Source organism: Protopterus annectens, chromosome 12.part0, assembly GCF_019279795.1.
Source record: "Protopterus annectens isolate FY-2018-M chromosome 12.part0, PAN1.0, whole genome shotgun sequence".
NCBI lineage: Eukaryota > Metazoa > Chordata > Ceratodontiformes > Protopteridae > Protopterus > Protopterus annectens.
The window spans coordinates 99,777,791-99,796,201 of NC_056746.1; the positions used below are offsets into that span (position 1 = coordinate 99,777,791).

General features: G+C 43.8%; 1 protein-coding gene across 1 annotated transcript in view; it reads right to left on the reverse strand.

The window, feature by feature from the left end:
• The window catches only part of CLCN7 (chloride voltage-gated channel 7), a 1,228,907-nt gene that overhangs the window by 789,826 nt on the left and 420,670 nt on the right, over positions 1-18,411 (reverse strand). The window contains exon 6 of the mRNA XM_044089120.1: positions 7,968-8,077. Coding sequence (XP_043945055.1) covers positions 7,968-8,077 — 110 coding nt within the window. The remainder of the gene's footprint in view (positions 1-7,967; positions 8,078-18,411) is intronic.

Genomic DNA, 18,411 nt, shown 5'->3' on the forward strand with positions numbered 1-18,411 from the left:
TGTGGAAGGGCAATCCTTTGTTTGATTGACAGGCCTGAGCCCACCATCGGAATTCTTGCTTCAGGCATGGGATTATTGGAATTTGGGTTTCTAGGCTGTGCTTGTGCTGAGACCATAAATTCCTTAGGTACCACTGTAACTTTCTCATATGCAGTCTGGCATGTGGAACCAATATTATGCAGGATGCCATGAAACCCAAGGCTTGCAGGACTTTTCTTGCTGTTAGATGGTTGTGCTTTGTTAATGCCAAGAAGTAGAGGGAGTTGCTCCTGTTTTTCTACTGTTAGGAATGCCATTTGTTTCGATGTGTCCAGCTCTGCACCCAAAAAGGTTATCCTTTGGGATGGTATCAGCCTTGACTTTTTTATATTGACTGTGTATCCCAGGGCTTGTAGTAGATAAATGACCCTTTTCAAGTCTTTTGCTAGCTTGTTTCTGTTGTCCGCTTGTATCAGGCAGTCATCCAGGTAAGGGTAGATTTGGATTCCCTGAAGCCTGCAATGAGCAATTACTGATGCCAGGCATTTCGTGAACACTCTGGGCGCAGTAGATAAGCCAAAGGGCAATGCTGAGAATTGATAATGCTCTGATCCTGCAAGAAATCTGAGGTATCTTCTGCAATTTGGTCGTATGGGGACGTGCAGGTATGCCTCCTTGAGATCTAGAGTTACCAGCCAAGACTCCTTGCCCAACATGGGAAGAAGCTGCTGTAGGGTCAGCATTTTGAATTTTGGAACAATGAGGAATGTGTTTAAAGCGGACAGGTCGAGAATAGGTCTCCATTTGTTTTCTTTTCTTGGTACCAGGAAGAGTCTGGAGTAAAATCCTGCCCTTGCTCCATAGATGGTACCTTTTCTACAGCTCTCATCCTTAATAATTGAGTTATTTGTTTTAGAGCTTCTGCCTTTTGATTTGGAGGTAGGTTTGGCATTCCTCTCTTCCTTGGTAGAGTATGGAAGTGAAACCTGTAACCTTGGTCTATTGTCTGCAAAATCCACTTGTCTCTTGTGATGAAATGCCAGTTTACTGAAAATAAGGCTAGCTTCCCGCCTAAGGGTGCTTCTAGTTGTTCCTGGTAGGCGGTGCCAGAGCCAAGTCACTGTGATTGTCCTGTAGTAGTGGTGGTGGCTGTGTCTGTACCTCGCTGGTTGTTACCCTGCCACTGGCGTCCCCTGTAGGCACCCCTGGATTGACTTCTGCCTCTTGAACGCCTATTCCTGCCTCTCTGAGCTCTGGAGGAGTCTGGAAAGGACCAATTCTTGGAGGGCCAATTCCTGCTAAACCTTGGAGGTTGGACCTGTAAGAAATCTTTAACTGTTTGGACCGATTTTGCCTTCTCTTCCATCTTCTTCAGCACCTGTTGTGCAGGAGAGCCAAATAAATTGATCTTGTCCATGGGAGCATCTAGTAGCTTTGATTTGACATGGTCTGGTAAGGCCTGCTCTTTTAACCATGCATGCCTTCTGATAACTGTGCCAGTCATGGCTGATCTAAAGGAAGCCTCCAGTGCATCATAGCCGCATTTTAAGGAATGGTTACTGACTTGCTGTATGTTATGTACCATTTCCTGAACAGATTTTTTGGCTAATGGTTCATCCGAAGACAGCTTTTTGGTTAACTGGTCTAGCATGAATTCTTGATACTGGATCATGTGGAATTGACAGTTCAAGGCCCTAGCTGAAAGAGTAGCAGAAGTGTAAACTTTTTTACCCCATCTCTCTAAGGACCTGGATTCCCTTTCAGAGGGAGGGTTTTGGCAGAGGTAGCTGCTACAGCCTTAGGTCCCTGGGAGATAGTCTCAGGATCTGCAAAAGGAGCCTTATAACAAATGATAATGCATGTCCGGGACCCTGTAGTACCTATCGGGCTTAGCAGGGGCCGGAGGTAGTGAATCAGGAGCAGTACAAGCATCATGAAATGCATCATCTACAACAGAGAGAACTGGAGGTATGGCTAAAGGCCTATGTTGTGGTAAATGCAGAAAAGTTCTAAGCCTTTTTCTAGAGTCTGAGAAATCCTGGCCCTGCCACTGAAATTGCTCCCTCATAGCATGCAAGGTTTCTCCAAAGGAAAATTCCTCAGGCGGAGAGGCAGAAGGAATGGACTCTTCAGCATCAGAGTCTTCATAAGGGGAGAAAGGACCCTCTGGAGGGTTTGTATTATCTGAATAATCAGAGGAATCATCTGTAGAAACTGGCTCAGGGGGCTCTGCTCTAGGCCTCTTCTCAGGAGGTGGGTGAGAGGCCCTGTCTGGGTGAGGTTGTGATCCCCGGATTAAAGAAATGAGATCCTCTGCTAGACTAAGCATTTGTGAACTAGAGCTAGGCCTGTGAGAGGGGGTCTTAGCAGGCACAGATTTAGTAGTTTTAGCTGCTTTAGCCCTGGCAAAGGCCTTAATAGACATGGTTGCAGGTGGCCTAGCAGCTCCACGTGCAGGGGTTGAAATATCCAAGGGGATAGTGTCAGATAATTCCTGAGAAACTGCAAGAGCAGGTGGGATTTCAGAAGCAGATTCCACCAGGTTGGAAGAGGCCTCGGAAGGAGGTAAGTTTTTGGCTGAAGGAAGAACCGCTTGCTCGGTTTCAGCCGAAACCGAGACACTAGCGGTTGGCTTAACCGCGGTTTCGGCCGAAACCACAGACCGCGCGTGTCGGTCCTTTTCCTTGCGCTTTTTAGATATTTGCGTAGTCGGAGGATCCGACGGCATAATGTAAGCAAAATCGGAGCATTTTAAAAGAAGCACAGGCTAGACAAGCTGTTACGTCGTGGTCTGGGCCTAAACAAGGTAAGCAGTAAGAGTGGAAATCTTTATGAGGTATTTGTTTCCCACAAGTTAAACAGTTATTCACTTTTTCTGACATCGGCTGAGGCAAGAAAGAGTCCCCAACGGGGTACTTAGCTTTTTAGAAGTCTTCGGTAGTAGTAGAAGTATTCGGTAGTAGTAATCTCTGGTTCTGACCGACCGGCACTTGCGAACAGCTTCTGCTTCAGGCGCCACGCGGCAAGAAAGACTGAGGAAAATGGCGTCGGCTGATGCCTTTATACCCGAATAACTGCAGCTATGACGTCGGGTGAAGTGCGACACCAGCCGAGGCCAGACCCAGACTTTGGAATCCGGCCGACCGAGGGGCTGCCTGACGACAGGACAACCCATTTGTAAGGACTGCAGATGCATCCTTGAAGGACATATTGCCCTTCATGCAAAAAACTGAAGGACATCTTGCCCTTCATGCAAAAAACTGGATGTCCATTACTCAAGACAGATGGGTCCTAAACATTGTATCCCAGGGGTACAGATTCTACTTCCATACACTGCCAACCCCAAGCAGGTTTCCAGGCCTTTCTCCAAACCAGTGGGCAGAGGCTCAAAATCAAGCACTTTCCATGCTCAATATCCGAGCTATTCAATCTGTTCCAGTAGAACAAAGGGGGCAGGGTTTCTACTCAATACTTTTTCTGGTGCCCAGAAAAGAGGGCTCTTGGCCCCCAATCCTGGATCTATCTACTCTCAAACCTTTCTGGTAGTCCCAAATTTCAAGATGCTTACCCTGCAGCAGCTTCTCCCTATGCTAGCCAAGGATACCTGGTTAGTCATTCTAGACTTAAAATAAGCTTATCTGCACATCCCCATAAGGGAGTCATGCAGAAAGCATCTATGCTTCAGGGCAGGTTCTATGCACCATCAGTTCTCTGAACTTCCCTTTGGCTTATCTACTGCACCCATAGTATTTCACAAAGTGCCTGGCTCTAGACATTGTATACTGTAGGCAGAGAAGTATCCAAATTTCCCCATACTTGGACGACTGCCTGATTCGGGCGGACAGTCAGGAATTGCTACTTCAGCACCTGGCATTTGTAAAAAGCCTTCTCCCTTCATTGGGGTACACCACCAACAAAAATAAATCACAACTGGTGCCCAGTCAAAAGATTGTATTCCTGGGAGCAAGCTTGGACACAACTTCCCAGATGGCATTTCTCACTTCAGAAAAACAGGTATATCTGGCAAACTACTTCAAACAAATTGCCACCAGAGCCCACTTATCTGCAAGAAAAATACTGCAAGCCCTAGGGTTCATAGCCTCATGTATTCTGCTAATTCCATATGCAAGACTGCATATGAGGAAACTTCAATGGTACTTAAAAAGTCTTTGGTGCCAGGATTCTCAGGACCTGGAAACAGTCATTCCAATCATACCTTGCCTAAGGGGAGAGTTCCTTTGGTGGGCAGAAGCATGCAACCACAACAAGGGACTGCTTTTCACTCAACCCCTCGCCACCCAAATCCTGACAACAGATGCATCAAACTATGCACGGGGGGCTCACATGGCAGGCAAATGCATTCAGGGCCACTAGAGCCCAGCCCAGATTCTCCTGCACATCAATCATAAAGAGATGCTAGCTGTATAGAATGCTCTGACAGCCTTCAAATACCTAATCCTTCCAGGACAACTGCTTATAAAAACAGACAACACCACAGTTATGTGGTACATAAACAAGCAGGGGAGAACCCATTCTTAGCCACTCTGCAGGTTGCCCATGGTCCTGTGGAACACAGCCTTGAGCAACAAAGTGCATCTACAAGCTCAATTCCTGCCAGGCAAACAAAATTCACTGGCAGATGACTTAAGCAGAAATCTCCTAGACCCACATGAGTGGAAACTGGAGCCCAACACCTGCGACCTTCTGATCCACAAGTGGAAGACAATGGAGACGGACCTATTTGCCTTCCCCAGAGAACCACCAGTTGAGCAAATTCTGCATTAGGAACCCTCACAGCAGGGCCTGGAATGTGGATGCCCTATCCTTTCAATGCCAAAACCTCTCAATTTATGCCTTTCCCCCACTGCCCCTCCTCTCAAAAGTACTACTCAAGATAAAACAGGACAAGCCAAGGGCAATTCTTATTGCCCCAGACTGGCTACGCCAGCACTGGTACCCACTCTTGCACAGTCTGACTAAAGTGCCACCCTGGCACCTTCACCAGACTCTTACCCTGCTGTCTCAGCAGGAGGGACAGATTTGCACAATTGTAGTCCCTAAACCTTGCAGCCTGGCGTATCCATTGACTACACCTCTAGCAACTCTCAGCAAACAGGTGCTGGACATCATTCTTGAAGCCAGAAGACCTAGTACTAGGAAATCCTATGATAAGTGGAAAATATATTGTTCTTGGAATCAGTCTCAACGGAAGGACACAGCAGTACCCTCCTTACCTCTAATCGTGGATTACCTAGCACAGCTACTTCACAGAGGCCTATCCTTCTCCTCCATTAAGACTCATGCCTCTGCCATCTCAGCTCATTATAATACTGAACCACCTCTATTTTCTCACCCTCTCATCAACCAGTTCCTGAAAGGGGCTAACAACTTAAGACCCCCTAGGAGAGCACCCACCGCTGCCTGGGACCTCAACTTTCTACTGGAAAAGCTCACGCTTCCTCCCTTTGAACCTGCAGCTTCAGCAGAGTTAAAATTCCTTTCTTGGAAAACACTCTTGCTTTTAGCCATAACCTCAGCAAGAAGAGTGTGAGTTACAGGCACTAATGGCTATGGAACCCTTCATTATTTTCCATGCTGACAGGGTTTCCCTCAGGGCTAACCTATCCTTTATGCCTAAGGTGGTGTCCAGTGCGGCTCTAAACCAATCCATCCATTTGCCAACCTTCTTCCCTAACCCTCAGAATAAAGGGGAAAGGATCCTGCACTCCTTGGACGCACACAGACAGCTCAGGTTCTACCTTGACAGGATGAAACCTTTCAGAAAATCTGACTAGCTGCTAGTCAGCTTTACTACAGGGGCAGAGGTTAAGGCCATTTCAAAGCAAACTATCTCCAAATGGACAGCACACTGCACCCATTTCTGCTACAAGCACTATGGAAAACCTACCCCACAGGGGATCAGACCTCATTCCACTAGGGCTACTTCCACCTCTACAGCATTCCTCAGGGGAGTCCTTACCAGGGATATTCTGGAAGCTGCAACTTGGAGTTCTGTACACACCTTCACCAAGCATTACCACTTACTTATCTTTTCCAAATCCAGCGCAGGATTTGCTACAGCAGTCTTGCAAGGCCTATTAGCCAGCCCTAACTCTTCTTGACTGCCTCCACCCTTCCTCAGCTTTGGGAATCAATCAAAGTGTGATTACTCCAGCAGTGAAATACGAAGAACATAGTACAGTTGTGTACACGTACCATAAATGTAGATGATGGAGAGTATTCGCTGTTGCAGTCCTGGTTTCCGTTCCTCCAGCCCCCTGGCTTTCTCTAACCTTCTACCTCTTCTCTCTATGGCCATTCCCTATGGCATTGTTATTTACTTTTTACTGATGGTGTTCCCCACCCATATACTAGCTTCCTATTTGGGGGCTCCTGACATTCGGGGTAAGAAAAACTGATGTAATGGCGCCGGCTGCCTGTTTTATACCCCTGACAACCTGACGTCATGGAAGAAGCGACAGCGTCCGACGCAGAAATCCTAGGACTTTGGTATTCAAGCCGACTGAGGGCTACATGCAGGCAGATAACCCAAGTATGATGACTGCAACAATGAATACACTCAAACATCTACATTTATGGCAAGTGTACACAACTGTGCTTTCCTTCCTATGAGGCATTTTAAGAGCAGAACAAGTCCGTCTATCCACCAAGTCTGACCTGCAGATCCCTCCTAAAACATTGTCATGAATGCACCAATCATAAATTAAAGAAAGCTTCTGGTGTGCTCATGTAGCCCAATCTCATAAACATGCCCTCTGAAGCATATACTGTGCCAGTGCATTACATTAAATGTATTGGGAATGGCCTATATTTTACTTTTTGACACTTCTTCATAAAGGGCATTGTTCAGAAGTAATAATTCTGCTATTATTAAATAAAATAGTCCTAGAAATCACCAATTTCACTAATAGAGGCAATCTGCTGGTTCCCCCACATGGTGCATACACACACACACACACACACACACACACACACACACACACACACACACACGCACGTACTCTGACTGCAACCTGGAATTAAACTTAAACACAAAGACACAAGATTCAATCAGTCCTACGATAACCGGAATTTTGCATTCTAAGTACGAGTAGCATAGCCAATAGTAATTACGGCAGTCCACTGAGTCTCTTAATGAAAATATATTTTATCCACCACAGTAATGCCACCGAATTAATCAGAAGTTGTTGTTGTCTTTCGGCTTTTCCCAGTTAGGGGTCGCCACAGTGGAACTCCGGTCCGCTAATGATTGGCAGTAGATTTTTACGAACGCAGAGGTGCCAGCTCGACGTTCAACCTTCCACGAAGGCATGCCCATTTACGCATGTCTTTTGAACGCCCACCCAACCGCGGGGAGGACATGCAGACTCCACACAGAAGGCACTTCCCGCACTCCAGCCGGGAATCGAACGGGAGAACCTGTTGCTGTGAGGCAACAACGCTACCGCTGCACCACCAGAAGTACCTAGTGGAAAAGGGACATACACAAGACACTGAAAGATGCATACACCATACGTTGTACACTTACAAAACAACAGATAAAATCTAAACTGAAGGACCTTAACAAACAGCTCTGGTAAATGTTATCTAGTTTCAAGTGCTAAGTTGCATGGAAAAAATAACAGTCAAAGATGTGCAGAGATATTTTTCAACCTTTTATCATACCAAACATTTATCAGAAACATTGGCTAAACTATAAGTAAGGAAGGTAAAAGGACTACTAGTCATGTTTGCTATCCCCAGAAGACATAAATTATGGGACTCCAACAACTACACAAACTCCTCCCTGCTGAGTCGGCCATTAAGTGGTACATGCTCACAGCAGGATACATTTTTTGTTACCAAGTCATTATAAGGCCAGTAACTCAATTCATACAAGGATACCACATTTGCACATTACTACAGATGGGATCAAATAAAGCACACAATAACTCAAACTGAAACAGCAAAACCACTTTTTCATTCACCTCAACAAAAGCAACGATCGAGGAGCCAATCAACACAAAGCAAGCATTTAGTGCTGCCCAAAGGAGGAGTGAAAGGCATAGGCCTCCTTGCACTGAGTGAGTGTCAATATCTGACAAGTTTTAAATTAAGGAAAAAACGTGTTACAGCATTGTGTTGACTAGGCAGGCTCCTCAAAATGTAATCAACAGCATCATTCAATACTTTTACATCTAACACTGTTTCACAGATTGCCAAACATTACTTTTTAACAATGCTGCAATTAATGATTGAGAAACAAGCCCTACATAAATGACTCAGTTTTCTACAGTAATAATGTACACGACTGTTACCCAGGTTATATGAAACTGCAGCTGCTGCACAGAGAACTAGGACAACTAGCATACAAAGTTTTTATTAAAAATGGGTGAGTGGCCGCAGAGACATGAAATATAAAAACCATATGATAGTACACAATGCACTGTCACTTGTTAGCACTGGAACATTATTTTATCACTCAAGTCTGAATTTCATACTAATGGTATGGTGCATATCTGGTAAACCACTCACGTTTCTTAAAGATCACTTAAAAGGACAGGAAAAGAATGGATTCTTCCTAACTTATAATTTTCCTGGATACAAAATCAACAATTGTTTATGAGCTGTCAAATGTATTTAGTGCGTGCATGTGTGTGTGTATACACACACACACACACACACACAGACATTTTTCTTGTTTAAAGAGTAGAAGTACTTGGTCAGATTTAGGGTGATAACGCCCCATAACTGGTACAAGTACTATCAATCTCCTTATACATCCTCTAACACCTACTTCACAGATCACTTTAAAGTAAAACAGACAGCAACGAACATGTCGATTTCTACTGTGACTAATTCAAACAAATCATATAGGATGGAATTAATACCTGCTGTATCACCTGCAGTTCTTCCAGAAAGCATTAAAAGTGCAGTTGTATGAGGTTCTTACCATTACACTACACCAACACAGGAACAGTCATGCAAGTAGTAACCCATAACGTCTAGCCTTTTCACCAAGTAAAGAAGGGAAGCCTACAATTTTATTTAACAGCTCACCTCACAAGTTAGCACTGGGCCTTCACACTGGTACTGTACAATGTTTACTACTCCAACCAGTTCTCAGTTCCCATGAGTGAGAAATGCCAGACATGTACATACATACAGAGTAACTGCAACAGAACAGAACTATTAATTCAGCTACATTTATTTATAGGGAATGTCCAGATGGAAAGTCTCGTTTTTGGTGCAGTCCTGGGGAAAGCATATCCATGACTGATGTATCTAATTTATGAGGTGTGGGTGAGAAGCCCCCCCAACCACTTCAGAGTGTGTGGGGTGCAAGGTCACTCTAACCTGTACTGGAATGTGTGTATGAGTAGAGGTGTTTTGGTGTGTGGAAAATTTAGGAAGCTGACAACTAAACTATGTTTAAGAAGACATCTAAAATAACCAACGTTAAGTATGTATGGTATGGGATGGCACAGTGGTACAGCAGTAGCATTGTCGCCTCAAAGCAAGAGGTTCTCCGGTTTGATTCTTGGCCAGAGTGCCTTCTATGCAGAGTTGGCATGTCCTCCCTACGCTGATTTGGGTTTCCTCTGGGTGCTCTGGTTCCCTCCCACATTTCAGACATGCGTCTGGAGCATTTTTCCCTGGGCCTCCTCTGAAAATTGGCTTTGTTCCAAGTCAGACTTTCCCGGTAAACAAATGTTAAATAAAGTAGTATGTGCTTATGATGTACATGTATGTCAGTATGTTTTGAAAATTTGAATGTATTATTTTTAAGGTTGGATTCAGTGTGGTATGTACTGCATACATGTGACAGTGTGCTTGGGGGACTGTGTATGCCTGATTTTTTTTTCCTTCGACCCTGCGATAGTCAGCAATACATATGGTCAATGATTTATAATATTGTTATATGTGATGTCTCTTCTTACACTTGGTCACTACCTTCCTTCATAGAGCAGAGCCTGTGGTCACATCTGACCCCAATATTGCAGGAGTTCTGTCACAAATCCCTACACCTACAAGTTTACTGAGACTTTTAATCATTGTTTCATAGTTTGCGGACACTACATCTGACCTCAATACTGCTGGAGCTCTATCACTGAGACGTTTGTCATTGTTTCATAGCCTGTGGTCACTACATCTGACCTCAATATTGCAGGTGCTCTGTCACAAAGCCCTACAGGTTTACTGAGACTGTTGTCATTGTTTCATGTAAGCATATTTATCATGAACACCTTGGCTGCATATTAAACTTTAATCAGTTAAATAGGGTCTATATTATATCATCGAACGCTTAAAAAAGCGAACGCTGATTGATCGACCTAACTTAAGCGAAAGCTTACAATCTCGAACTGTCAGATCAGCGATTTTTTCCCAGGGAAAAAAAATCGCTGATCCAACACACATACACACAACACAAGCACACCAAACACAAGCACACCAAACAAACAGAAATACACACACACACACACACACACACACACACACACACACACACACACACACACACACACACCTAAAATCTGATACCTAACCCTACACTAAATTATGCACACACCACTAACTACCCACTTACCTTAACCCAAACCCTAACCCTAAGGTCCGTCACTATTGCACACTCACCTCACCCGCTCTCTAACTCTCATGTCCACTAAATCGCACACACACACCTAACCCGAGCCCTAACCCTAACTCACCTAAATCACCCTAACACTCACATCCACACAATCGCACACTTACCTGAATCCGACCGGTAACCTTCCACCATAACACTGAAAAGACTGAAGCAACAGAAACGGACAACCAAATTCTTTCCCTAGGAAAAAATTTGAGTTTCTGCTGCTTCGATATTTTGCAGTTTTGTGAAAATAAGTTCGATCAATCAGCGTTTGCTTTTTTAAGCATTCAAGGATATAATATAGACCCGTTAAATACATGCCTGCTCTGTGAAATAGTAGGACCCCTTACTAAGTTGGCCACTGTTTCCTTTTGCTTGACCAGTAGACTATACTGCATATGCCAGGTATTTAGTCTCAGGAAATGACAGAAAACCTGTTTGACTTGCATCTCTTTAATTGCTTTGTTCTGACTACAAAGTGATTGTTCTCAGTTATAAATCGACCTGAAGGCAGGAGGTCCACTATGCTCCGCATTCCCACCCACCCCCTCTTATTCTAATATTATACTTCCTATGTACACATTTCACTTGCAACTCTTGTTCCAAAGCCCACCCCAAATGACCCTAGTACTTCTATACATACACTTCCTTATCTATTTAATTTTTAGCCCCATTTCCAACTATCTTTCTCCCTCCCATACTGCTTTGCACTATATCAATTTACAATCACAACCTCCCTAGCATTACCCATCTATTCCACATTGTATCCTTTTCCCAAATAAACCCTATATTTTCTTTTTTTTGACTACAGCCTTATACTCTAGCCTTTAATACCCCTCTATTCTTTTATAGAAGATACTCTCCTACTTTCAGAATCCACCACCGACTCTCCTACTTTCAGAATCCACCACCGACTCTCCTACTTTCAGAATCCACCACCGACTCTCCTACTTTCAGAATCCACCACCGACTCTCCTACTTTCAGAATCCACCACCGACTCTCCTACTTTCAGAATCCACCACTGACTCTCCTACTTTCAGAATCCACCACCGACTCTCCTACTTTCAGAATCCACCACCGACTCTCCTACTTTCAGAATCCACCACCGACTCTCCTACTTTCAGAATCCACCACCGACTCTCCTACTTTCAGAATCCACCACCGACTCTCCTACTTTCAGAATCCACCACCGACTCTCCTACTTTCAGAATCCACCACCGACTCTCCTACTTTCAGAATCCACCACTGACTCTCCTACTCTCAGGCAACTTTTTGTTTCCTTCTTCATTGCTACTTCCAAAACAGCTGACATCTATAAAATACAGATTTCTGTACTTAATTATGCTACTCTTCAGCACATTTTCTATTCTGCTCCTCCTACTGTGCCAACTGTTAATGTACCATGACTCAGTAATACATTGCAATCTCTCTCCAACTCTGGCCCAATCACGTATCCGTACTTCCTTTTTACACCCTCTGCACATTGCACCAAACCTACACCAAACCTATTTAATATTGCACCTCACCTTTACTCCAAATATAGGCTAATTAATTCCAAAGACATGCTTCTGGAGAGTTTCTCCCCAGACCTCCACTGAAAATGGGTTCTGTCCCAGTCAGACTTTCCTGGTAAACAAATATTAAATAAATGCATAAATTACATTGCAACTCAAACCAAACCAAAGTGCAAGAATCCTCTCCAAAGAACAGCTATGTATTATTCCCAATATACTAAAATCCTTCTAGCAGGAGATATTCACCCTAATCATGGCCCTACCTATCATAATGAAGGATTACCCAACAAAAGCTGACTGTAACTGAAACTTGGCTTAAACCCAGTATAAAGGACTTTGAAGTTATACATCCTGGCTAGATATCATCCGTAATAGCCATATAAAGAGGAAAGCTGGTGGTATTGTTTTAATATTTCCCAATACCTACCACATTTCTACTTACAGTGAATTAACACCAAAATTCAGTTCAGCAGAGCGTCTTTCTTTCCTGAAAATAATTATAAACAAATATGCATGACTGTCCTTTATATCCCTCCTGGTGACAATACGGCTGCACTGAAAGATATCCTACACTGAATATCCTTAATATTTCCACATGAAAAAATATTACTAGGTGATGTGAATGTCAACTGGTTGGACATAAATTCTAACTCCCCTACATCTAGCATGAACTGATATGGTTTCGCACAACTAATTAATAGCAACACACATTGTAGCAAGACATCAAATTCTCTATTGGACTGGATTCTAGTATCACACCCTAGCAAATACTCCACCACAGGTACAATGTCAGACTCTCTTGGCAACCATCTGCCAATCTATATGACCAGACATCTCACACATCCAGGTAAACAGCATATTTATAAAACAACACGTAACCTTTCCAAGTTTAACCCAGGACTGTGTATTACTACACTATCCTCTATTAACTGTAACTTCCTAAAACACTTCCTTTTAGATGATGCTGAAATCGAATTCAATGCAACCTTTTTAAACAGGCAGTGCACTAGTGCAGTGGTTTGCGTTATCACCTCACAGCAAAAGGTACTCCGATTCGATTCTCGGCTGGGGTGCCTTCTGTGCAAAACCTGCATGTCCTCCCTACGTTCGCATAAATTTCCTGAAAGTGCTCCGGTTTCCTCCCACATTCCAAAGACATGCAACTGGAGCATTTCACCCCGGGCCTCCACTAAAAATGGGTTCTGTCCAAGTCAGACTTTCCTGGTTATCAAATGTTAAATAAATAAATAAAATAGAGATATCCTAAATAGCCTTGCACCTCCTTGAAGGAAGAGATTGAAAACAAATAATGTAATCTGGCTGAGTAGAATGCTAATGCAAGACAGAAAAAGCCTGGAAAAAAATGGAAAAAATATAAGAATATAAGAATATAAGACACCTCAATATCTTGAAAACTTCAGAATATTTTGCAATAATACTAAAAACAAATAACGGAAAACAATTCTATAACAACTTTCAAAATAATACTCAACACAACCTTAACATTTTGGACATCTATTAAAGAAATCCTACATCATGGCCAAAAAAGTCAACCCAAACCCGTCTACCAATAACTTACCACTCAAAACTGCAATACAGTTAAACTCTTATTTTACAGACAGCACTGCACCTCTAATCAAGGATTCCTCAACATCTAATCCCATCCTTGCCCAACAGCTATATATCACCACATCCATTTTCACCTTCAAACCTGTGCCAAAATCCTACACAAAACTACTCAAACGTAAGCCATGCTCTTCTTCAGCTGATGACTTTCCAAGTGAGTACCTAAAACAGCAGCCAATAGCATTGCTTATCCAGCCTCAATCCTTATAAATAGGTCAAATTCAGAAATCTTATGTTCCCCCTTCTCTGGAAAAAGTCGCACACTATCCCTGAGCATAAAGGAGGAAACTCAACAGACATGCATAACTTTAAACCTATAGCAATCTTATTTCCCCTTGCCAAAATACTTGAAAAAGTTATTCAAAAACAATTAGTAGACCACCTCTCCTACAGGAAGAACTCATGTCCCCCACATAACATGGCTACTGTCCTTCCCATACTACTAGCACTGTCCTACTAACCTATACGATACTATCAATAAAGCTAGAAATAATGGCAAATTAGTCCCCTTCCTTATTTCCAGGCTTGTCCATAGACTTCGACATAGTTTGTCACAGCAAACTACTTCTTCAAATGTCTCCACTAGGTCTCTCTCAGCTCACCCTTCTGTGGTTCAAAAGCTAGCTGTCCAACATGTTATCAGTCAGTAAAATAGCCCTCCATGCTTTATCTTTACCTCCCAGTCACCACTGGTGTACCATAAGGCTCTATCTGTGGTCCCCTCCTCTAACATTTTTGCCAACTCTCTACTTTCACACGACAGGCCACCCTAACATAATATGCAGATAATTCCATTCTCATCTGCATATCTGACAATGTGGTACACTGCCAAAAATTACTCAGGAAGACTTAACAGCCACTGAAAAATGCTTTTGTAACTCGCAACTCATGCTCAACCCAAAAAAGACCAAACTACTACTTTTCCCCCCCAAATTCTTCTCTCATAAAAAAAAAAAAAGTTATATCTTACCATAAGGTTCCATCTGTGTTGTAGATCTTTATTCATTCACTACTGTTAGGACTTTGGTTCCATCCTTGGAACCGACACGGCCGTTACCAAGCTCGCGCCAGCCAAAAACTCTCAGCTAAAACCTACCCATAATGCCTCTCTCATAGTCTCTTCATATTGAGTTTGCCCACCACTATAGTACAGAAGTAATACTAGTAACAGTAAGAGGCTCTGTCTCAGCAGATACCTTAACCAATAAGGAAATCTTAAAGTCCAGCAGGAGTCCAGGCAAGGGGAAAGAGGGCGAAAAGTAATGAATGAATAAAGATCTATAACACAAATGAAGCGTTATGGTAAGATATAGCTTCTTTATCTGATGTCGTAAATCTTTATTCATTCCTTACTGTTAGGACAGAGTCCCCAGCTACTTGAGTCCTGGGTCACCCTAAGGAAGGACATTCCTAAGCACCATAGAACCAAAGGATGCTCGTCCTGGAGGCCAATCCAATTTGTAATGAGTGATAACAGTATGAGGTCTTGCCCAAGTGGCTTCTGCGCAGATATCATCCATACAGGCTCTGGAATGAAAAGCCACTTAAATAGCCATTGGAACTAGTAGAGTGAGCCTTCATTTTGGAAGGTAAAGACACTTTGTTCTAAAGGTAGATGAATGTAATGGCGTTTCTGAGCCAAGAAGATAGTCATTTTGGAAACAGGCTTACCCATTCTGGGGCCTGCAAAGGCCACAAACAATTGATCCATTTTTTTGAAAGATTTAGCTTTGTCCAAGTAGAAACAAAGTTACCTATGAACATTGAGGGTATGTAGGAGGTATTCCCCCTCTATTTGAATGGCGGGAAAAGAAAATCAGTAGGTCAGTAGATTGATTAATGGAAAAAACAGAAATGACCTTGAGCAAAAAGGAGGGATCGGTACATAGGGACACTCTTTCCCTATGAAAAATCAAGTAAGGTCTCTTGACACTCAAGGTCTGCAACTCAGATACTCTTCTCGCTGAGGTAAGAGCTACTAGAAGTAGAGTCTTCCAAGACAAAAATGTGATATCACAGGAGCTAGAAGGCTCGAATGGAGGACTCGTTAAAGACTGAAGCACCAACGTCAACTCCCATGGTTCTACAGGAGGCTTGACAGGAGGTTTAATATGCAATACTCCTTTCATGAAGGTTTTGCACAGTCGGTGTGACATAACAGATGAATTGTCAATTCCATTGTGGAAATTTGGAATAGCTGCCAAATGCACTGTAACTGTCGATGCTGAAGCTCATGCATGCAACAGGGTAGTGAGGTACTGAAGGGTCTTCTGAATAGGCATGGGAAAAGGGTCTATGTTATGTTCTTTGGCCCATCAACAGAACCTAGCCCACTTATTGGAATAAATTTTCCTGGTGGATGGTTTGTGCAAAGCCAGAAGGATCTCACGAACAGGGGATGAAATATCACGTAGCCTGGCAATCATCAGAAGTAGAGAAACCAAGCTGTGAGCTTGAGGCTGTGGAAATTGGGGTGAATCAGTCCCTGAGGATGAGACATCAGACCTTGGGAATGATCCAGGAACCACGGGCTGTGAATCAGGTGAGGCCATATGAATGGGATCCAGACTTGACAGGGCCAATAAGCGGCAATGAGGATCACTTTGCTTCTCAACCTTTGAGCTTTAGAAATTTCTGGATGAGGGGAAACAGGGAAGCACACAGAAGACCTGGGGGCCAATCATTTGTCAGAGCATCCCTTGGTGACTCCCGCTGAGGGGGGAATCAGGGCAAAATAGCTTTTGCATTTGTTGTTTAGGGGTGAAGCAAACAGGTCACAGCAAGGCCTGCCCCAACAGAGGAAGATCTGATCTGAGGGACCATTCATGAGACATCAAAATGTTCCTGCTCAGATTATCCGCAATAAGATTGGAACTCTAGGGAATGTGTGTTGCTATGAGAAAACAGTTGGAAGCCCTCGCCCAATTCCAAATTCTCATGGCTTCCCGACATAGGGGGTAAGACCTGGTTCCGCCTTGTTTGTTGATGTACCAGACAGACGACTGACATGTTGTCCGACTGGATTGCAATGTTCCTGGAAAGAAGGGATGTGTGGAACGCTTGCAACGCTAAGAGAACTGCCCTCAATTCCAGAATATTTATGTGCAAATTTGCCTCCATGGGGGACCAGGTGCCTAGGACCGTCTTTCCCTGAAAATGCCCCCCCCCCCATCCACCCAAACAGGGAAGCATCCGTGGTCACCATGGCCCTGGGCTGGGGAAGACAGAACGGTCGACACCAAAGATTTGTTTCTGGCTTCATCCACCATAGCATTTCTTTCTTGCAAAGATTTGTAAGGCGTATCATATGGTCGAGTGGGTGGGTTAAGATCGAACATTGTGATGAAAGGAGCCATTGTAATAGTCTCATTTGCAACCTTGCTAGTGGTACTAAGGTAATGGTTGCTGTCATAGAGCCCAATAGTTGTAGTACAAGGCATGCTGGTATCTAAGATCACTCCCATGAATTCCAGTGCTCTTGTTAGAGACATGTGTGATTTGTCCATGTTGATCGTGATACTTGGGCAAAGAGCAAGGCCTTGGGTGTAAGTGAGACAGAGAATGAGAAGATTCCTGGTCGTGGCAGTAAGAAGCCAATTGTCTAGATATGGAAACGCCTGGAATTCTTGTAGTCAGAGATGAACTAAATCTTCAGGAGCGTTTGTCCATCTTTATGTGATAATACACATCCTGGAGGGCTATAGAGCACATTCAGTTGTTCTTCCCCAGAAAGAGGAGAATGGACTGTATTGTGATCATCCGATATTTTTGAGGTTTGATGAATTTGTTTAGCAATCTGAGATCCAGGATTGGTCTCCAGCCCCCTGTCTTTTTTGGCACTAAAAAGAACCTTGAGTAAAAGCCAGATCCTCTTTGGGCTGGTTGGACTAGTTGGATGACTCTTTCTTAGCAGCTTTTCGATTTCTAAGGCTGCAACCTCCCTCTGACCGGGTGGGATATCAGGGATTCATTTTACAGGTCTGGGAGTGAGATCAAATGGGATATGATAGCCTCTGGATATTATTCTCTGCACCCAGACATCCATTGTTACTAGTTGCCAGGCCTGTAGGTGCAGAGACAAATTGACCCCCAACTGCTTCCAGAGGAAAGCAATCAGGCCGCTGTTAAGGAGTGCTGGAAGGGTCGGCCAGAGAAGGAATCTCTAGCGCCCTGGTTGCATGGAACCCCTCTGCCTCGAAAGCGGCGCCTTCAAGATGAGTTGCCCCCTCTGCCCCGGGGGGATTGCTCATCATGAGTGTCACGAAAAGATCCTTGGGACTTCTTGAACCACAATTTTCCTCCCCTCTGAGTCCTGGAGTAGGACCTCTGGGGGGAGGAAAAACATATGCCCACAGCAGACAAGGGCTTTCCGTTCTTCTCACTATGTGAAAGTGTGTCTCTTACTTTGGGGCCAAAAAGGGAAGATTCGTCAACAGGCGAGTTGACAAAGGAAGATTTAAAGGGGTCCGCAAACTCACACAAATACATTCAAGCATGCCATCTCATAACGATGCCCGATGCGGCTGCTCCAGCTGCTCCCTCGGTAGTGTGAGAAATCAAGCGCATCGAGGAGCTCGAGATTGATTCCAAGGTAGCTAGCTGAGAGGCAACAGTATCACGCATCTCCACAGGCAGTACCTCTGCCAAAGAGGCAGACATTT